General features: G+C 40.8%; 2 protein-coding genes across 11 annotated transcripts in view; one reads left to right on the top strand and one right to left on the bottom strand.

Moving 5' to 3' along the window:
- nbeaa (neurobeachin a) overlaps nucleotides 1–7716 on the top strand; it is a 58706-nt gene extending 50990 nt beyond the window's left edge. For 8 of the 9 annotated variants that reach the window (XM_079355744.1, XM_079355746.1, XM_079355751.1 and 5 more), the window contains 14 exons: nucleotides 424–536; nucleotides 824–964; nucleotides 1078–1197; nucleotides 2300–2452; nucleotides 2584–2748; nucleotides 3103–3192; nucleotides 4072–4264; nucleotides 5189–5260; nucleotides 5596–5751; nucleotides 5974–6144; nucleotides 6264–6365; nucleotides 6793–6989; nucleotides 7087–7238; nucleotides 7503–7716. In XM_079355744.1, coding sequence (XP_079211870.1) covers nucleotides 424–536; nucleotides 824–964; nucleotides 1078–1197; nucleotides 2300–2452; nucleotides 2584–2748; nucleotides 3103–3192; nucleotides 4072–4264; nucleotides 5189–5260; nucleotides 5596–5751; nucleotides 5974–6144; nucleotides 6264–6365; nucleotides 6793–6989; nucleotides 7087–7238; nucleotides 7503–7593 — 1916 coding nt within the window. In that variant the 3' untranslated portion in view covers nucleotides 7594–7716. The remainder of the gene's footprint in view (nucleotides 1–423; nucleotides 537–823; nucleotides 965–1077; nucleotides 1198–2299; nucleotides 2453–2583; nucleotides 2749–3102; nucleotides 3193–4071; nucleotides 4265–5188; nucleotides 5261–5595; nucleotides 5752–5973; nucleotides 6145–6263; nucleotides 6366–6792; nucleotides 6990–7086; nucleotides 7239–7502) is intronic. The other variant, XM_079355747.1, reaches the window with a different exon arrangement.
- A 2496-nt stretch (nucleotides 7717–10212) lies between these two features.
- sertm1 (serine rich and transmembrane domain containing 1) lies at nucleotides 10213–20199 on the bottom strand. Of its 2 annotated transcripts, none has more exons than XM_079355550.1 (2): nucleotides 19969–20199; nucleotides 10213–11460 (listed from the first exon to the last, which is right to left on the bottom strand). In XM_079355550.1, the coding sequence occupies exon 2, from the start codon at nucleotides 11453–11455 to the stop codon at nucleotides 11114–11116; it is 342 nt and encodes a 113-aa protein (XP_079211676.1). In that variant the 5' UTR covers nucleotides 11456–11460; nucleotides 19969–20199; the 3' UTR covers nucleotides 10213–11113. The 2 variants fall into 2 exon arrangements, with proteins under 2 accessions (XP_079211676.1, XP_079211675.1); XM_079355549.1 differs by lacking the exon at nucleotides 19969–20199 and adding an exon at nucleotides 19270–19936 and having other exon boundaries at nucleotides 10214–11460.
- Nucleotides 20200–21781: the final 1582 nt, after the last annotated feature.

Below are 21781 nucleotides of genomic sequence, written 5' to 3'. Positions count from 1 at the left end.
TACTCCCCTCCATGTGCCGAGAGTCAATTTATAAAAAGTATTTATTAAAAAGACCAGATAGAACAGCGGGAAGCTTTCAAATACATCTGGAGATTTTGGAAGAAAAAGTCATGCCTGCTTGAGCTCCCATCAGGAAGTTATTTAGATAAAGGAAACAAATGAGCTTGAGTTTTGTTTTCTCCATGTGGAGTCTGAAAATGTGTAAAAACACGTCTTTAAATGATTTTCTCTTGGATAACCTTGCGATTACATTTATTAATCAGACGTTGTAATAGCATTTGTTACGACAGGGCTCACACAGGAAAACAGAGTAAAACCAGCATGTCCCGTCCACAGTGTTCTGTGACACAACTAAGGAAGGATTTTGTATAATCAAATTTCATTGTCATTTTTTCCTCTCTTGTCTCTCACTTTTCCCCGCAGGGAGGACTTATAATGATTTGAACCAGTATCCCATCTTCCCCTGGGTTTTGACCAACTATGACTCAGAGGAACTGGATCTCACTCTACCTGGAAACTTCAGAGACCTCTCCAAGGTTAGAAAACAACACTTTATGCACTTTTTCAATGGATGTACATGGTGGTGAATGAGGGTCAAAAACAGGTCAAGCAGTACCACTCATTTGCTGAAACAATACTTAGAAAGAATGTAACTTTTCACAATATTTACCAAGTAGATGGAGAATAAAACGGCCAACGTTTTCTCCTAACATTGTCTATTTCTCACCAGTTTGTATGATCGTTCTCTGAAAGGAAAAGAAACTGTATGATTTCTCTTGTAGCCATCAACTCAAGCTGATTGTTTGTCTCTGGTTACTTCCAGCCAATCGGTGCACTGAATCCCAAACGCGCTGCATTTTATGCAGAGCGCTATGAGACATGGGACGACGACAGCACGCCTCCTCACCACTACACAACCCTTTACTCCACCGCTCATTCAACACTAATGTGGATGCTGAGAATAGTAAGTAACCCGCCTCCCTCACTTACAAACCGTCACCTCCAGCAGCTGTTTGAATGCACGCAGACAGCCTGAGGCTTCTTTTGAAATGAATGTGTCTGCTCTTGTGCCTGTAGGAGCCCTTCACCACATTTTTCCTCAACGCTAACGATAACAAGTTTGACCATCCAGAAAGAGCCTTCTCTGGGATTGGCTGCTCGTGGAGGAACTGTCAGAGGGACACAGCTGACGTTAAGGTAACTATTCCTGATAGGCTGAGGGATCATCTCACTAAAAAAATATGCAACTGCATGATTTTAAATCAGACAAGGACATAGCTGATGGATCTCTCATCCATAGCATTGATGGGCATAGTCTGAGTGATGTCACCCATCACTTTCAGGAGAGGCATTTTGTAGCCCAATAACGGCAGGAGCCATAATTGAAATGCTGACTCTAATCAGTCCAGAAACAGGCAAAGAGGTCAAGCAGACGCAGGCTCTGGGCCTCCATGCAAACTGCTACAAGTTTCCACCTGCCACTCAACTCAGCCACACCTGTACATATGCAACTGTATGATTTACTCTTAGCCTTAACATAAGGAAAATAAATACCTTTCAATTCTAATAACCCCTGTACCATGTTGAGCAATAAGGAAATGAGCAGTACAGACCAATAATAACACTCAACTAGCCTGTAAACATTTTTATTTCTGCTGTAAAAATTAGCATTTTAACATGGGATGCTATATAATGAAGTCTTGTTGGCTACTGTAACTAACTTCATGTGGACACCAGAGGAACTTCAGTTTTTTTGCACTGTTGCATACGCTGAATTTTTGCCACTTCCTCTTATCACAGTTGTACATTCTCCAGTCACTTGATGTTTTCATGCATATGTTTATTTTAACATGTTTGTTGTACCTGACTCCATGTGCCTGTGGGTTCTATATGTATTACAAATTCCCTGCCAGGGACCATAGAGATTTATTCATGAAGTTGAGGTTATTGTAAAAGCATGAAACCAGGCTTAAATCAGACTGTAGAAAAAAGAGTGCGACTAAAAAAAATCAAACACATGGATTTTCAGATGAAGTTTTAGAATGTTCTAGAATGAAAAAGCATTTTGTTAGCTGTTTAAGTTTAGTCGAAAAGTAAGAGGTCTTTCAATCTGAAAATAGTCAATAACTGTGCGACATTTTCTAATTCCCTGAAAGTATTGAGGGTTTGCTTATCATATGCAGGATATATAAGTCCTGTATAGTGAAATAGAAGGCAAACAGAATTGAACAATAATGAATGGTGATGGGAGGAATTAGTTTTCTTAAAATACACCCTGTGTTTATGTGCCATCCACTAGGAGCTGATCCCAGAGTTCTACTACTTGCCTGAGATGTTTGTCAACAGTAACGAGTATGAGCTGGGCGTGCGGGATGATGGAGTTTCTGTGTGTGACGTGGAGCTCCCTGTGTGGGCAAAAAAGCCCGAGGACTTTGTGCGAATTAATCGGATGGTAAGAGAACCAGATAGTCTAAGAAGTTTTTTTTTTTTTTTTTGTTTTTTTTAAAAGGATACATGTGCTGGGGAGACAATTACTGAACTCATTCTTGACTTCGTCTCTCCCTCTCACCTCACTGTCTCCAGGCGTTGGAGAGCGAGTTTGTGTCGTGTCAGCTCCACCAGTGGATTGATCTCATATTCGGCTACAAGCAGCGAGGGCCGGAGGCGGTCCGTGCTCTCAACGTGTTTGACTTCATGTCTTATGAGGGAGCAGTCAACCTGGACATTCTAGATGCTGTGCAGCGTGAGGTTGGTTTCTATGGCAACACATCACTCTCAGTTGGCTCACAAACTGATAATCACAGTCTCTTACACTGTGGCGGGAAATGCTTCATTCAAGCTCATAAACTAGTACCAGATGTGTATGGTGTTTGTAATTGTTCTTCGATTATTTGTCCTCATGGCAGCAAATCTTATTTTTTATCTAGAAATCAAAGTACGTACAGTAACAGTATTTGTTTCAAGACGCATGCTTAAAAGACAAATAAATGCACACACAGGGTAAGTTAAATATGGAAATGAAGGGGAAGGAGTGCAGCTTGTTTTCACGTTTCCAAAAAGTGTTTGACCTTCCTCTCATGATATGTGTCTTCTCAACAACAGGTGATTGAGCTGCAGATCCAGGCATGTGGTCAGGTCCCCTCACAGCTGCTGATAGAGCCACACCCACCCCGCTCCTCTGCAATGCATCTGGTGAGAATTGCTCAACCAATTTAGCTTATTCATAGACAGTATTCTCTTTTTGTCTGGTCTCTTTGATATCATACATGTTGCATGCTCCATAGGTCAGGTTTTTAGTGTGAAGTTCTGTTTGAAACAGGAAGACAGGTTCGAACATTAAGCTGGTTATGAGACTAAAAGAAATACTGATGCTTTTTTAGCTTTAAAAGCAAAAGAAAGGATCATCAGTGTGATAACAGATTATTATTATTTTTTTAGTCTTTGTTACAGCTGCCACTTGGCTTTATATTAGTACTAAGACTCCGTTAAACAACCTTCATGAAAAATTCAACCCATGCAACAAATATTTTTCACATACATGTAGTCTCCTTATGTGAATAGCTGCATTACTTGTGAGGATGTAGTTTAACGTAGCTGTATGAACGTGTGAGATTTTTCTTTACATACAACAGTATGTCTTGCTTCTTTTGGAAGCACATGTAGGCCTCTCTGTCCTCCCTGCTCCCTCAGCAGCTCGAGGCCTCAGTGTCTCCACATCAGAAACATCCATTTCAACCCAAACCTGTCAGTCCTGACCCCCCGACCAGCCAGCGCCTCCACCTCCTCTCCTCGGCCCAGAGCCCCCCTCAGTGTGTGTGCCTGCTCTGACCCTGTGCTCCCACTAATAGACCTTTTCCCTCCCTCCGTCTGTCACATCTGTTCTGTCTATCCCTCCATTCCCCTCCCTGTCATCCTCTCTCCCCTGACCGTCCCTCCCCACTCTTCCCTCCTCTCCTACTCCTCCTCTCTGTCCTTCTCTCTCTCTCTCTGTCCTTCTCTCTCTCTCTCTCTCTCTCTCTCTCTCTCTCTCTCTCTCTCTCTCTCTCTCTCTTTCTCTGTCTGTCTCACCAGTGTTTCCTTCCCCAGAGCCCACTGATGTTTAAGGATCAGATGCAGCAGGATGTCATCATGGTGCTTAAGTTCCCCTCCAACTCCCCCGTCACCCACGTCGCAGCCAACACGCTCCCCCACCTCAGCATACCAGCCGCTGTCACCGTCACATGTAGCCGGCTGTTTGCCGTCAACCGCTGGCACAACACAGTCGGTGAGTGCTCAGAGCTACATCACTCGGAAGGATAAAGCATGACATGAATGTGTTACGGTTTAACCATCATCAGTGTGTTTATAGACTCTAATGACTCAGTGTATAGAGATAGTTCTTAGATCTTCCTCTTTATAACTTCTCCATAACATATCATGACACTTCATAATAAGGGTGAATTAATAGTGTTAGAAATAAATAAGGAACGAATACGATGCTAATCCTGAATCCTAGTCGTTTCAAGATTTGAGAAAAATGGCAAAGATGTGTAAATGATCTGCGTACCTGCAGGCGTTTTTAGTATAACTGCAGGGAGCACTCGAGTCTTTTTTGAATGTTTAGTTTAAGTAGTTAAAGTAGTAATTAAAAAAGAAACTGGGAAATTAGACCCTGATAGTGCAACCTTGACTGCACCTTTTTAAAGAGAATTAATCTCTTGCTCAAACTACTTTGCACTTAGATATTTCAAAAGTTGTACATATTGAAAAAAGTCAAATGACAATTTTACATTATACTGTTATACTAAAAAGGCAATTTAGATACACTATTTGACTATTAGGACAGTAGGTTTGCAATGAGGCCTGTAAAGCTTCTAAACTCAGAGAGCTGTTACTTAAGTTCAGTGGACGTCGTTGAGCCCAGGGATTTTGGTCGGCACTTAAGTATTAGTTATTAACGTGCCTCAGTCACGGTCTTATTAGAGCAGCAAACACTGTGTAATTACTCTTGTAATGGCATTATGGAGGGTCATAAGGCAGCTGAGGTTCGTTATTCACAGCACTTCTATTTGAACATAAATCTGCATCACAGCTTTCTCTCGTACCCGACAAGGGGATTGAATGTAAGGATGTACTTTAACCTTTATCCCATACTGTATATGGACGTGTGTGTGTGTGTTTGACTGCCTGTGATGTTTGACCCTTTCAGGCCTCCGTGGAGCTCCTGGATACTCCCTGGAACAGGCTCATCATCTCCCCATAGAGATGGACCCTCTCATAGGTCAGTGCGCAAAAATCTCCTCAACAAGTTCCAGTGGTTGAACTTTATTCATCTTTACAGTTGATTGTGACACATGGAGCAGTGATAAGGTTTTTAAGGACACCTTTTTTCTCTGAGATGATATAATGAGGTCAGCCAGGTCAGACATGGTACTTTAGGGATATACATATAATGCTGAGACAGAGGTTTCAAAGTAAGTCGTGTTGTCACTTAAAACAGTGAGCGGAGTCACGAAAGATCAGGAAAGGTTAGTGTCCATTAACTTGCTTGTTAACCTTTATCCCATGTGAACGCCCTCATTAACCTTTCGGTCTCCCTCCTGTGCTCGCATTCAGCAAACAATTCAGGTGTGAACAAACGGCAGATCACTGACCTGGTCGACCAGAGCATCCAAATCAACACGCACTGTTTTGTGGTTACCGCTGACAACCGCTACATCCTGGTATGTGGCTTCTGGGACAAGAGCTTCCGGGTTTACTCCACTGAAACTGGTACGTTATGTTTATTTCATAAATCATGTTTCTGCCGGACTGTACATTGGAAACTCCAGATTAGAAATAAAATGTGTGAGATGAGGATCATGTTGGTGCAGTTTCATTTATTTTTTTGACGAGATTGATGTTTTTTCAGGAAATTAGATTTTTTTGTTTTTCTCCATGTGCACCTTGCTGTGAAGTGTAAACTCCTCTGTCTTTCTCACTCCCTATCCACAGGAAAGCTGACCCAGATTGTTTTTGGTCACTGGGATGTTGTGACATGTCTGGCCAGGTCAGAGTCCTACATCGGAGGAGACTGCTACATCGTGTCTGGCTCGAGAGACGCCACTCTTCTTCTTTGGTACTGGAGCGGAAGACACCACATAATTGGTGACAATCCAAACAACAGTGAGTACGGACATGAAGAAAACAACGACAAATGAAAGTTTGTCATTTTTGTATCTGTGTGAAAAAAAGTTTTGAAAAGCTTTCAACCTCACAGTCGCTGACTATGTTTTATCCTCTAGGTGACTACCCTGCTCCGAGGGCAGTACTGACAGGACATGACCACGAGGTGGTGTGTGTGTCTGTCTGTGCAGAGTTGGGACTGGTCATCAGTGGAGCTAAAGGTTTGTGTTTCTTCATGTTTGTCTGTGCCGAAGAGATATATCATTTTACTTTTAAGTTCATTTAGATTAGTAGCACGGTGAATAGTCATGTGATTAAAATTCTAAATAATACAGTATTAAAACGTTAAAAACCTCTGAAGCTTCTATCATGGGAGTAAGTTACTACACATACAGTAGGAATAGAGGTACTGTCCTTTGTTGGTTTACTTCTGCCTTGATTAGATGACATCCTTTCTGTAACTGCCTTCAAAGTCAGACTCCAGAAAACATGAAATTGTCCTGCAAATGTGAAATTTCTCCAAGGATTTCCAAAATACTTATTTACTAAAAATAAATAGATACTCACTGCATGTCCAGACAAACATGTTGATAAACTGTGTCACACGTTATAACTTCCTCACTTGATTTCTTTGTTCTCTTCCCTCAGAGGGCCCGTGCTTGGTCCATACTATCACAGGAGACCTGCTCAGAGCGCTGGAGGGGCCTGAGCTGTGCCAGAGGCCCCGCCTCATCTCGGTGTCCAGTGAGGGTCACTGCATCATCTACTACGAGCGAGGCCACTTCTGCAACTTCAGCATCAATGGGAAACAGCTGGCACAGATGGAGGTCAACGATTCCACACGGGTAAGGCTTTCACAGTGTGAACTGTACATGTATGTAAACGTACCGCTATATCGTTTTGTGGTTTTTTTTGTATTTCACTTTCTTCTTCCCTGTTCAGGCCATCCTGTTGAGCAGCGACGGACAGAATCTGGTAACAGGAGGTGATAATGGAGTTGTGGAAGTGTGGCAGGCGTGTGACTTCAAACAGCTTTACATCTATCCAGGCTGTGACGCGGGCATCCGCGCCATGGACCTCTCACATGACCAGAGGTAACAGCCAGTAATACTATAGATGCACGCTGTGAAAACAGCCAAGTTCATGACGGTGTTTTTTTTGGACCACTGCTGTTATGGAAACTGGGTTACCTCACAGGGGAGTACAGGATTATCATTCCGTTATTTTGCCACAAATCTGTCAGATGACGTCCCTGGACTCTGGAAATGTTCTGTTAAATTCAAACCTCAAAAATAGATCGTGCTTTTATTAATATAGTTTGGTTCATCGATTTTCATCCTATTTTTTTGCTCTTTTAGGACTCTGATCACTGGCATGGCATCCGGCAGCATAGTGGCGTTCAACATAGACTTCAACCGCTGGCACTATGAACACCAGAACAGGTACTGAGGTGGACAGGAGAGTGACGAAGGGAGAGAAGGCGAACAAGAGAGAGAAGAGGTGAAGCATTCTGCTACGTATCTGCAGTACAACGTGGGGAAACTACAGGTACTGAGAGGATCTCAAAAACAAGTACCGGACCTTTAGGCTCTATATCCTTGTGAAGTTCACTTGATTGGAAGTAGCGGCAGCACTGGTGGGAATGGGCTCGTCTGTGCACACGTGTCCCTACACACGTGAGTAACTACAGACACATTATACTCCGAAGATACACACCACAACCTGCTCATAACATAGACAGGCAGCAGAATGGAAATAAAGAGCAGTCAAGCAGAGCTCGTAGAGGTTGATTATACCTGTACCACTCACAGGACTTGTGAAGGTCATGGTACACTTAATGCTTCACAGACAAAGATCCTACGTTTTTTTTTTCTTTTTATTTCTTCTGTTTTTCTTTTAATTTTCTTCTTTATTGAACCAGTTTGTTCCTTTTTTTGATTGAGGGGAGTTCAGTCATGGGATTATATTTGGGTGGATTATAAATTAAGACTCCTCCAATGTGTCTAAACTGACTACATACGGACTGAAACTAACCAGCCCCACCGACTATTCAAACAATTGGTGCTATTGGCTCGATCTTAAATTCACTTCAAAAGAATTGCCCAGGGCTTCTGATCTAATTTAATTTAAAATGTTTTCTGGTTTTATTTTACATTCTTTCTTTTACCTGCAGCAGGGTTCGATCTGATTTGTATGTAAATAAAGACTCTGCTTCCGTCAGAGTCTACACGTGTTATTTCACTACACAAACTGCGCTTATCACCTTTAATTTATTAATGACTTGCTGTATGTAAAATATTGTGTAATAATTACTATAATGTTGACAAGACTGATGGTAAAAATGGCGGTGTCAAGGATGGTGATAATTTTGCCGGAGATGGTAACGATAAAGAGATCTTGCCAGTGCCACCATGGACGACGACCACGAGAACTGATGATGATTTCCTTTGTATATTTGGTGATTGTTTTGTCAAATATGTACATAGTCTTGGTTCAGGCTCGGTGGGAGACTTAATCAGCTGAATAAGACTGAAAGCGCAAAGGAAAACCTTCACTTACCCACATTTGTTGATTATTTAAAAAAGAGAATCAAATCAATGTAAAAGTTTGTTTTTGTATTTGCACTTTGCACCAATCACACATCATTATTTATTAGCTTGGTTCTTTCTGGTTGGCTGCCATTTTGTTTAGGTCCATTTTCCCCGACGGGATTATTTGTGCATTGATGTTTGTAATTTAAAAAAACGTTGAGCCCATGTGTGATTATTATGTTTTACAACCTCACAGTTGTAAGCAATATCATGATTCTGTAGCTGATAGAGGCGGGGGAGGAGGAGGAGGGATGAAATGTGAGATGTTCTGTATGTGTGAAGCCATCTTGATCAAATGCGCACATGCACATACTCTATCGACAGGTTCAACTTACGTATCCAAAAAAAGGTTAAATATTTTTGGATCTATGAAACCCTAAAAACTATTGTATTCATGTTTTATTGCAAAGATGTAAAATATGACATGTGTGAGTTGAAAAAAAAAATCATGATAAGAAAAATAAAATATGCAAAGAATTTGATGACTTTCCTTTTCATTGGTCACGTTATTTTCTTTTTACAGCATGAAAGCAGCTCTACACGGGGAAAGTGAGACATCAAGGACGTATTTTCGTAGAAGTATTTTCCAGAACCAAATTTTACTCCACAAACCCTTGAGTTGTAACGGTACACCCAAAGCACACTTGACCAAGTTGGTGATCTAGCTGCTTTGCATCTCTTTTTCTTTTAGACGTTAAATCCTGCAGCACTTCCTTCGCGCACAGACTCTCCGGGCGTACACAGACGGATGTGTGTAGATCTTAATGCCTGACGATAGAGAAGATGTCTGGTCTAAACGTTGTGATGAATTAACTTTATGGTATTTGTGCACATGAAGATTAAGCCTGTTTGAAGGCCAATAGTTGAGGATGTAATTTGAATGATTAATCCTTTACACTTAAAATATTCAAAACTTTAATTCAACTGCCTAAACTGCTCAACAAATAAGGTTCAATCTGTATTGCAATGAATTTATTTCTTGACAAATTAAAAAAACAATGTTATGGGGTTTATTTCAAATCTAGACATGTGCACACTGACTGGTGTACAGCTTTACAGAATGACCCAGTGGTTGTTATTGTTTTGTCATTTCAGTATGGATAGCAAACTGGAAATCATGATCCTGGCTTATCTGCAATAACACAAAAGTTTTTTTTACTGATTTAATATTTTTTTATTTGATTGGGTCCCTGTCCACCCACTAAATATGCATTGAAGTTATTTACTGCTGAAGTTGAATGATTACTGTCTATTCAGTGACTACTCCAAAGTGATTTATCTTAATTAACAAACACAACAATGTATTTTTAATCCAGAACACAAGTCTTGATTCTGCTATTACATATCGCAGAGTCTTGGAACTTTGAAAATTAAGCTTCCAGGCATTTTTCTGCCAACAGCGCCATATTCAGAATTGCTGGTCTCTGATTATTGAATGAAACATTTAAAAAAAAATATACACCATCAAAAAAAATATATATATTTTCGGCAGAATCAGCCCTTACTGAGTCTAAAGCCTGAAGTAAAGAATAGGCTGACAGCTGCACAGAGCTTTCATGCTTCAGTCACTATGGAGACGGCTATCAGACGCCATATGAGCTGACAGGAAGGAGAGTGTAATCCGTCACGCTGGTAGCCCTGTCGTTCAGAACCAGAATTTCATCTCGCTGTTCATGCCCCTTTTGACCCGGCCTGTCTGTAGCTTCTCTGAGATGCTGACACAACCCTCATTTCTTATTCACCTTTACACCCACGGCAGGATGTCTTTGCTGTCTCCTTTCTCCACACTCGGGAATAACGGAGGGTGTTATAATGTGTACGTTTTTGTCAAGTATCACATCCTAAGCTGTGGTAAAATACAATGAAGTTACAGCATCACCATTGAGGCATTAACATGCACTCCTGTACAAAGTAGTGTTCTTTATTGTAATGAATGTAGCCTGCAGACATTATTAGACATGCTGTACATAGCATCAATTTGTTATTTGCCCTACAGTAAATATGTCAAGGACGGTTCAAGAAATTCATTTTTACAAAAAGAAAGAGGACCGATACTAATTCCTACTTTCAACTTTTATGCAGAAAGAAAGCAGTCTCACTTGCTCCTTTGTCTTAGCTCTCTGAATAAGACTTTATTGTCCCTCTTACCCCTTAAGACCTGTACATCACATGGTGCGCTACTTTATATTTCCCAAGCGCATTTGCAAACACGCCGTGCTTGATGCCATCCCATCGGATTATAATATGCATGCAAGACGTGTAAAGTCACACTGTCCTTGTGTCTTTTTATGGTTGTCACAGTGAGGAAGTTGTGGGTGTGCATTCCTGATGTCCCATGCATGCATACAAAAGTTTAGTTTTTGATCCTTCCATTCCTTTCAAGTGGACAATGAAGAGATGGTGGACCTCTGAGAAGAGATGCTACAGATCTCCATGTTTGTGAAGGAGCTCCCCCCCTCACTGCTGCAGTCGGGGACAGAGGAGGAGGAGGAGATGATGTTCTTCAGCCTGTGGAGGGAGATGATGAGCAGCGTCAGAAGGAATATCAGCAGCCCGAAGAAGAGCCACACGTAAACGTACACATTGCCCTGACGTCCTGGTAAGGAGGCGGCCGCAGACGGGGATGAAGAGGTAGGGGAGAAACGGAGGAAGGTGCCATTGTCTACGGGAGGGATTCCTGTCTCATTTTGGTCCACCAATGGGACGTCCATCCCTGACATCCTGGCTGACCTTCAGCAGAGATGTGCATGAGGGAAAAAACAGAACGAGATTTAATTTGGAAGAAAAGAAATTCTCTTTAGTCTGCTAGAGCTGTCAGGAGTTTAATTTTTCCCTCTAGGACACTTGACACCCACATGCTAATCTTTGACTGAGATTAAGGGAAAGACAGAGAGGACTTCAGTGACACTAATTCAATGTGAACAATTTACTTCAAACAGCCTCAGATACAGAACAGATTTCTGGCTAATACAGTACTTTGCAATCAATGCTAATTTCATTTTGCGCAACACATGGAGAGATCAGGAAAATTATTGAACTCCACTCTGACTTCATTGGGGGGTTTTTTGTTTATTGCTCCAGGGAATAACCTTAAAAATCTTTCTTTAAGTAAATCAATAAAACTATAATAAATGCAAATACATAACTCTTGTCTTGAGGGCTATGGAGAGTAGCCTGCTCTACATAAATATATTTGCTGCAAAGAACAGGCAAACATGTATTATTTGTAATAATCTAATATTCTACAACAAGTGACCTAGGCTACAACCAATGAATATGCTATTGATATATGTTAATAAACAGTAGCCTATAAAATGGTATGTTTGCTGAAGTGATCCTGAAGTTTCAAAATGGTTACCTAATCACAAAATAAGTGCAATGAGAAATGTCATGTGCAGGGTGATTTTTTTGTCTAATGACAAAAATAAATATAATAATAATAATGTATAATAATAATGTATTTAAGTCTATTCTTAAATACATTATTATTTGTCAGTGTTTAATAACCTTTCAACAACAGATGCTTTATGTCAAAGAGCTTGACAGTTTGAAGGATGCTGACTAGATTGTAATAAGGGGTAACAGCAGGGGGAGTGCTTGTGTCATTGAATGCCTGTCAGGCAGTGGCACCCTGAGATGCATGCTCATAAACTAAAGCGACCCTATCTGATGAAATAAACCTCCTCATAATCAGCTTCCACAAAGACAGCTGAGAGCTGAGAGAGCCCCTTCTTTATTGCACATTAAATCAGCTAATGATGTTCCTCAGAAAATGTAGTTTAAATACAACCTTAACCCTTTTGTTACACGTCATCTCACACTCTCCTCTCAGCATTTCCCATCATCTTCTAGTTAGCCTTTGTTTCACCCGCTGCATAGATGACTATTGCCTCTGTCAGGCCCCCAACATAACCTCGGCTTTCAGTGCTCATTTCACTCTTATCTTCAAGCTCTCATCTCCTTCCTCTCCCTTTGTTCTCATACTTAGGCCTATGCATTTCACCTTGACCATACATAGATGTGTGCATGGTCACATTATAGTCAGGATCGTGTAAACAAAAATCAACCAAATTATTTACATAAACTGCAATAAATGCAAGCTTGCCACCTGTATGCAAAGGACTGTTTACAAGTCAGGGAAAAGCTGATCTGTTTGACATAATTTCATGTTATAATAAGCTATAGCTTATGTAAAACTTTACAAACATGTTTAAAGGTTTGAGGTGTTGTATTCTTTGCATTTGATGAACTTAAAAGTGTATTCTGATCTGAACAAATCCAGCAAAGCACATTCTTCAGTTTTTCAAAAGCATCCCTCTTAAGAGCAAACAGGTGATGCTTAAGATTAGCTAGATGTTCACAGAAAAAAGTAGTTTCAAAGGATTAATACTGAGAAAATGCAGCATGAACTTTACTGAACACATTAAACATTTCATGTGTTACTGAACACTTCTTCATTCTCTTAATTATTTGGCGGTCGCAAACAAAAAGGCTGCTATATGTAGCATACCGCCACCTAGTGTACAAAGGTAGAACACGTGTCATCCAGGTATCGTCATGTCATTTATCTGTTATATTTTACGTCCAGCCTCGACCATAAACAAGAACCTGAGTGTGACTTCTTGCAGACATCCACCATGGATTGTAAATATTGGTTACCATATATCCCACATGCGGAGCTGGGATCCGTGTATGTGCTGGAAGTGTTAAGGATTTACAGGTCAATGTGTTGATGTCTAATTTAGCCATTAGCATTAGCAATTGACAAACTTAAGTTCATATATACACCATATACTGTAAATATTAGAGCCCAGTTAATTCTTGACTAGAGCAGCCTAATGTAAGAAATATGTTTGGTTGATTTTTTTTTAGCTTTTCGCTGTGACCTTTAAACCTATTGCCTTACATAGGTTTTAAGGATCTTGCTATTTTGGTATGGTGGGTTTGTAGAGGTAAAACCAGATAACAGCAAGAAGGAAAAAGTTGTTTTTGTGAGATTTCTTTTGTGCGGGGCCCTCCAACAGTTAAATGTGTGGCATTAGTTGGGGCCGAGCTTGGGTTTCATTCTGAGCCCTTTAGCTACAAATGTCAATGTTGCTATACAACTTTTCTTAATCCACTATTGACTTATGTCGCTTTTGAAGTTCAAGTAAGCCTCTCTGGGCCCAAATTCTTTTCTTTTCCACTTATTCACTCCCTTTCATTTTCTCCCCCTTCTCTCCATTTGTCTGCTCCCTTTCATTTACAGCCCACTGTACCTTCAGGGAGATGCACAGTGTAATGAGGAGGGGATGAGTCTCTCTCTCTCTCTCTCTCTCTCTCTCTCTCTCTCTCTCTCTCTCTCTCTCTCTCTCTTTATAATTGCATGCTCTCTTGCCCCCCAACTCTGTTTTCTTTATCAAATACTCCCAGTGGTCTTCCACGGCCAATGAAAGAGTGTGAGCTACTTTTGTCAGCTTATATTGGCACTTTTCTGTTCTGCAACTTTTCAAAGTAGAAGTGTTGAGATTCACTGTGAATGTCTCGCCCTGCCCTCCGTTTGCTGACTAGTAAATGGTTATATTTTCTGTTTTTCTCTTGCAATTTTCTTTAAATCAGATGTTGCCTTTCTCTCCCAAACAACAGTCGCATTTGTTGTTTCATTCCTGAAATAATGCGAACCTCTTGACGTCAGCTCAATTAGCCAAAATCACATTAAAAATGGCAATCTCTGAGGAGGAACAGGTTCACCAGTATACTTGTAAGTGTCAACTTAGTCCTGGAATTTAACATCAAACTATGCTGCTCATTAGAAATGTTTATGCACATGACTCTGTACACGCACCTCTGCATCCCCTTGTTTTTATTTCTCTATATCCTCTGCCCTTTTCCTTATCCTGTCTATGTTCTTCTTCTGCCATTCCCTCCCACTCTCTCCTGCTCTGTATAGGTTTCTCTTGGTAATGATATGTTGTTTTCAAATCTGTGATGAAGCTTGCTCGTTGTGAGCTAAGTGGTTGATAATTGGGCTTAATGATGCTTTTTGTATCCAGGCAACAAGGTACGATCAGTTCTTTTTCAAGCTAATCTACTTTAAGAGGACAGGCTTTGCAGTCCCCCCGAGGCTGAAGAGGTCAAATATACATACACACACACACTGGCACACAACCGCCTACGCACAATTAGTACCAGTAGTAATTTTCCTTTGTTGTAGCAGCAAGCATTATTTTGAGATCACTAAGGGCCTTTTTTTTTTTTTTGAAGGTACAGCATGTTTGGGCTATCTCCTTCTTAGAGTGTCATCTATCAGACACCAGCAAAAACTGTGCTGCACTGCCCTCTCTCGTTGAGATCTTCAAGAATATTTCCCCTCTGACCCCGCTGAGAATAGGCGACGTGAGTGGTTTGAAGTAATCTTATCCTCCTTTGTATCCCTCTACCAGTGAGCTTCATGTTATTTGTTGTTGAGTTTCTGTTATAAGAACTTAGCTTTGCTCAACCAACATTTTGCTTGGAATAATAATCCATATTCGTTTCATTTCAAAGTCAGTCAAAAGGTCAAAATTGTGCACAATCCATTTGACACGGCTATATGAAAGATTAAAGCGTCTGCAGGTAAACAGAGTCAAATTGCTTTGAAGATCGTGGCTAACGTTAGTATGGGGGCTGGGAATCTTTGGGTTCATCACAACACGATTTGCTTTTGATGCTCTGGGGCCACCATTCGATTTCAGATCTGTTTTTGAATTGAAACAATTCTAGATTCATGATTCAAAGACTATCTTTGAATTAGTAAATACTTCAGGATTTAATCCACTCGTCTGTGAGACTGGCTGAATTTCTTGCAGCTCCATTTGGCATTCTAAAGAGCTAGACTTAGCACTCAGCAGGAAGTGACTGATAAGCCAAAAAAAAAAGATTTTTGGAAGTTAGAAATCTACTTAAAATCTCATGGGGCAATGGTGGCACAATGGTTGGAGGCTGTCGGTCTCCAGGCGGGCGGCCTCGGTGGTCTTTCACATAAGTCATTCACCACTCTCTCTCTCTCTCTCTCTCTCTCTCTCTCTCTCTCTCCCTGATTTCTGACTCTTTATTGTTCTGCCTCTAATTTAAAGGCAGAAAATGCCCCCAAAAAGATATTGGAAAAAAGAAAAAAAAAAATCGTTTTTTTACCCCAACCTTTAGTTAGTACCGCTAGCATTGCCAGCTTTCGGTCGTCCTTGCAGTTTGATGCCCACACACCTGTGCTGAATGTGGTAACCCAATGCTTTATTTGAATGGATCTTCTGTATGTCAGTTTAACCTGCACAGCCTACATGAAACTACATTTTGTAGATCACAATAATGCCTAACCATTCTGCCCAATAACGAAACGACTGCAGGTGATTTGTTCAACCAACGAGTGATTTGGTGCAGACTTTAAAGTGGTTAGCGCATGATTCCCAACTATATGTTCAACCCTAATGTTCTCATTAGGTTCTTATGGAATTTGGGTCCTTTGTCATCGCTAACATAATTTGCACATGAATGCAGGATCTGTTAGCTCGTGACACGATTTCTGATGTTGGACTCTTGACCAAAGATTATGGAAACTGCATGAAGCTGTTCTTCTAAAGTACATGGCCTTAAAGTTTTCCGGAGTCCGTAGGGCTGGGCATCACCAAAACCTAGGTTTCGTTGACTTGACTTAACTTGCTCTTGTTTCTTTTTTTTAACTGAACATAGAAGAAGCGTCTTCTCCTAACTCCCAGACATGCAGGGCCATGTGGAGTTCAGGCATTAAGAGACTGTTGTGCCTCTCAGCGTCCTTATTCTCTTGTTTCCTCCTGAGTCTGCCAGCTGAGAGCTCATCAATGGATTCTGACAGAAGTACTTCTCCTTTTCACTCCCAGTTATGACTTTTTTATGATCGTGAATTTTAGCTTTTTCCATGTCAGCATTGCCCTTTTGGCTATGTCAAGAGCTTTCATTAAATGATGTCTACCCTTGGCTTGGCTATATCACTGCACTCTCTTCAAACTGGACTGCCTTGAGCAAACTTACCTTCACATGTTCTGTAGCTTTGTTCTCCCTCCCTTTGTTCTCCCTCTCGGCTTCATCTGTATTTACTTGGTCTTCACTTTAACACGTTTTGTCCAACATCAGGTCGTTTCAATAGACATTGGGCCTTGACCTCCAAAGGTCCTTTTTTTTTGTCCTGATCAAACACCTTACAGAGCGGCAAAATCCCTGCAAATCACTCCTCAGACAATCTCATCCTCTGCTGGTGGAGCAAGTTCAGCAAAGCTCCTCTGGAGACTTCGGGCCGTGAAGCTTCCTCTGCTCTACTTTCTCAATCTGTTTCTCACATTCATCATCTTCTCATGATCCCCTCTTAATGTCCTCACTCTTTGTGCTGTTATAATGTATTTAGGACAATTTGTCTCATTTAAGGTCTTACATATAATCCTGTTTTGCTGTTTTCCAGAGTATATTTGATCTGTTTTCTAATTATTTGTTCAAAATCTATTTTAACAGCGTTTTATTACATGGTTAGTGAGTTTTAGTGCTTAAATAATTACATTTACCAATCAGGCACTGCCAGTTTTAAACTCTAAAGGTGCTTAAAAGCCATCGATGATTTAGTACCGCCACAAAATCTGTTAATGCATGTGATTATTTATCCATTGTCTGTAGATTAATCTTAGTCACCTTTTTTAATTTTTTATAAGACTATCGTTTTTGCATTAGGCTTGTTTATATTCACAGTACTTTATCAATTCAGGGCCAAACACAGAAAGCCTTGGGGTTGGACAGATCTCTATCGATGACAAGAAACAGCCTCGCATATTAACAGTCCATGCATGCAGCCAATGTGCTAAAACCTGAACTTCCCAGGGACGCACACATTCGGTGTGTCGTGTGTCGGGCTCGGGTGTTAGCTTTTCTCTTCATGAATAATGGAAAAAATCAATGTGAGGCAAAATGTCATGGCATTTAGGCCCTATTCTTTTATGCATTTGTGTGTGTGCGTGTGTGTGTGTGTGTGTGTGTGTGTGTGTGTGTGTGTGTGTGTGTCTGCGAGAATACTTTCTTATACTGTATTCATACCCTGTTCCTACACAAAGAGAAGCTGAGCAAATACAATCAATACCAGGGAAAATATTTAACATGCATGAATATTTTTTTTCACACACACATTTTTTTCGTATGCGCTCATATCACACAGACATGCACTTGACATGTTTGAGCTCAAACACCAGATTGGCAAGATGAGGTCCAAATATTCCGAATTTCAAACATGTTAAATATCCCATATTCTGAGACGGATCTACTGGAAAAAAAAAAAAGGGAAAAAAAGATCTAAGGCTCAACCACATGAATTCCAAATGGCCTCTGCAGTCCCAAATACCACAGACAGCCCAGAGGTCAGAGCTATGCAGGAATGATGAAAGTAAGAAGAAAGTGCTTTTATGAAATGTGCCTAAAACTCTCAACCTCCACCAACACAATTGTTCTTTCCGTTTTTACTGCGGTCTTTCGAGGACTATGTCAACTGTGTTACATTTGCTAATAAAATAACCTGGCAAGACAAATGAAACAGGTTGGAATTTAAATTAATCTGGACAAAAACTATGGACTCATGTTTTTATTCATTGGCTAAACATTTGAAGGACAAAATCTCTCAGCGCACCTGAGTGCACTCGAAGCAACAACAGGGGTCGAGCGCTGCTGTTCACCTGTTTCCAAATTCTGTCTGATATTCAGGGCATGAAAGTAAGGATTTAAAAAAGTCAGAGGTGTTTCAAAGGGGATACTATGAACAGCAGAAGAACGGCAACATGACATGAGTTAAGTGCAGGAAGTAGTGATCGTTGTGAAAAGGAAGTATTGGACGATTTATGTGAGTATCCAGCAGATAAGCATTTTTTGCTTTGGTGTGTGTGTGTGTTTGCGTGTTTGCCTAGTATTGTGGTTCATCTCTATTGTGAAGTGTTTTTTTTTTTTTTTACACCTCGTTCTCATGTAAGTTGATTCCTCCTGACAGAATGTTTCTCGGCGAGTTACGAGCTGCATCATTTGAGACACAAACCCTGCTCGTGTTCTTGTGCACTGAAGACACTCTTCAGTCCTCCTGCTGCCCCTTCAGTCTGCCAGGACAATCGCTTCACTCATCACCCAACTGTTCCATCCCTCCTTTTCTCAACCGCCACTGAAGACGCGTGCTGTTTCCACAAGTTTGTGAATGAGTCTTCACCTGCATTTTTTTTATCATCTCATGCAAGTGTCCTGCAACGTGTCTTTCTCTACCTTTCTGTTTCTTCTTACCCTGATGTCTCTGTTTGTAGTTGTTGTCTTTCTACGGCTCAGCAGCAGGAATAATGCGCCAAACAAAGTTGAGGGCGCCTAAAATTTTGGCTGAAAAATGTCTTTTTGCATTCAGTATCAGATTTTGATTAAAATGATCCCTGTTGTGTATCCCATTAAAAAAAACCTTTGTAAAACATTTAATTTTGAGTAGCCTAAAGCATCAGCAGCAGAATAGTACACACACAAAAAAGAAATAGTTACAGACCTTTTTGTGTGTGAAGCTGCTCCTTGCGTTCATTCACATCGTGCAGAAATCTATCCCGATGTGTTCGGTCTCTCAGCTGAGCAGACCAGATCTGTCGCCCCTGAGATCTTCCCTCCGTGTCTTTTCCCTCACTCGCCCTCTCTCGTTCTCCCTCTCTCTCTCTCTCTCTCTCTCTCTCTCTCTCTTACTGTCTTTCTCCTTCTCTCTGTCATTCAGTGGTACACAGCACAGACAGTGCAGCTGGAGTAGACACTCTTAGACATGAAGCCTCTCAATAGACGGGCTCACAATCAAAAGGGAACACACGCATACATGAGATCTGTTGCTGAGGGGCTGTGACTCATAAAAAAATACTGAGTTTTTTTTTTTTTTACTATTCAAAAGTGATAAAGAGGAAAGAAAGGGGGGAATAGCGCTCACTCTAACACCCACCTCCCCTTTGTTGTCACTCCCTCTATCTCTGCCCTCCTACGTGTCTCTCTCCTGCTCGGCAACCTTCAATAATGACCCCATTAGTCAACAGCTAAATCCATCCACTTCAGGAAATATTCCTCACAGTTAACAGGCTGCTCCATAGTTAGTTAACATGGGTACACAAACAGCTAGGTCGATCGTCATGCTGTTAGATAATTGCTTAGATATTTGAACAATCAATCAATGTTTCTCATTACATGCATGCCCTTTCGTTCACAATCAAACCTTTATTTTAGTCCTCAGTATTTCTGTCGACGACATGCTCTCTTGTCTCAGCAAAGTGTGTCAGTGAGCAGTATCCAGTGGTGTGTAATCAGCGACTGTCTTTATACCGTCAGACCCCAAACTGGCAGACGAATTGAGAGAAGGCTGCCTGAGAAAAAAAAGGACTTTAACACCTCTCAATTTCTCAGTCCAGCTTTCCTCACCCACCGTTATCTTGACACTTGAATTCTAACCTCCTTCTTTTTCTCTCCTCTGAACACCACTCTATGTAATATGTTGAATTACTATTTTGTAAGATACATTCATGCTAAACATCAAACAAATACATTGTAGATCAACTTTCCATGTTTTTATTGGGGATACAATACATTCAATTCACCTATCAACAAACCAGAGGTGATTCTGTTCTAAAAACTTCCTCTTTTTTATCTAAATGTTTTTAGATAAAGCACTCCAAACTAAGGATCGACTGTACATAAGAAGCTGACTTGGCCATTTAGTTTGCGGACTGTCATTGTGAAGCCTTGAGTTTGGTATTTTGAATGCCTTATTTGTTTTTTCAGTGCTGAAATTGTGAAATGTGAACGATTATGGCGCCCCCTGTGGACAAAGCAGTAGCCTAACTCTAATCTCTTTTCGGATTTTGTCCTGTTGTTGTGATTCATGTAAAATGTTGTCCAAGCAACTAGATGACAGACTTTACCTGCTACATTGTCAATGTTAAACTGACACATTGCTTATGTATGATTTGGAATTTGGGAATTTTGCCAAAATTTAGATTTTTTTTTTTTGTGATTGTAAAAGTCAGATATTACTTTGAAAACAAAACAAAAAACAAACATTTTAATGATCCAAAGTAAATTGTGTTTCTGTTCCAGAACCTCTTTGAGCTCGTTAGCACCTTAATGGTATTCATGAAGATGTTAATTGTGTTGCAGATGACGCCCGTCCCTGCTCTGTGAAGGGTAAAAGGCTCCTCCTCCTCCACAGATGTGTCCGCCTGCCGCCATCTGCCCGTTGACACCGGCACCAGGTGCAGTGGTGAAGAACAGAAAGGAAACTGATGAGAGTGGGTTGACTTTATTTCATATTCAAATCAAGTTTAACAAACACCTCATGTCTGCTCCTGAGGTTTACTTCACACACATATTCGACAGCCATTCGTGGAGGGAACAAAGGAAACAAAACATGTTGCAAACATTTTTTAGTGTGACACTCCAAGCAGTTGTACAGGGGTTGACTGTGTTCACACCAAAGATAGAGGAGTAGAACATTTCACATCATTTAATTAACCCAGTTATTATTCCCTATGACCTCAGCTCTAATCACACTCTGCAAGAGCATTTCTGTTCCCATCACAGGGAATGGTCACACCCACACAATTCCTTATTTTCTTGAAGGAGTAATGTGTTTGGCACAGCTTACATGGTATTTAAAAGTGCCCCTGTTTTTCTTTTTGCAAACTCAAGAATTTGTGTGTGTCATTTTTGGTTGTTTTTATGTGTTAGAGAGAGAGAGAGAGGACTGAAGCCTCGAGATAAGAGCTTTGGCTTCCGCATTCTTTTGTCACTAATCCCAGAAGGCGTGGCGGCCAATACCATGTTATTCCCTGATATCCCGGCCTGTTTCTGACTCCATGCCATGCTAGCGCTGCCCTTGTGAGGACAGCAGTGTCTGCGTTGCATGTTAATGAAGGGGAGACACGCAGAAGTGAGGGCGATGCAACTACATCCAGGCTTTGTCTGCGGACCTGGAGATTTCACTATCTTATTTGTCTAAACTTATGAGAACATTTTTAAACTTGAAACTTACA

Source organism: Symphodus melops (assembly GCF_947650265.1).
Source record: "Symphodus melops genome assembly, chromosome: 11".
Lineage (NCBI taxonomy): Eukaryota > Metazoa > Chordata > Actinopteri > Labriformes > Labridae > Symphodus > Symphodus melops.
This window is presented reverse-complemented; position numbering and strand designations above follow the sequence as displayed.

What these genes read in the sequence shown, in the direction of transcription:
- sertm1 (XM_079355550.1), bottom strand. Translation starts at nt 11,455, where the DNA reads ATGTCAGGGATGGACGTCCCATTGGTGGACCAAAATGAGACAGGAATC.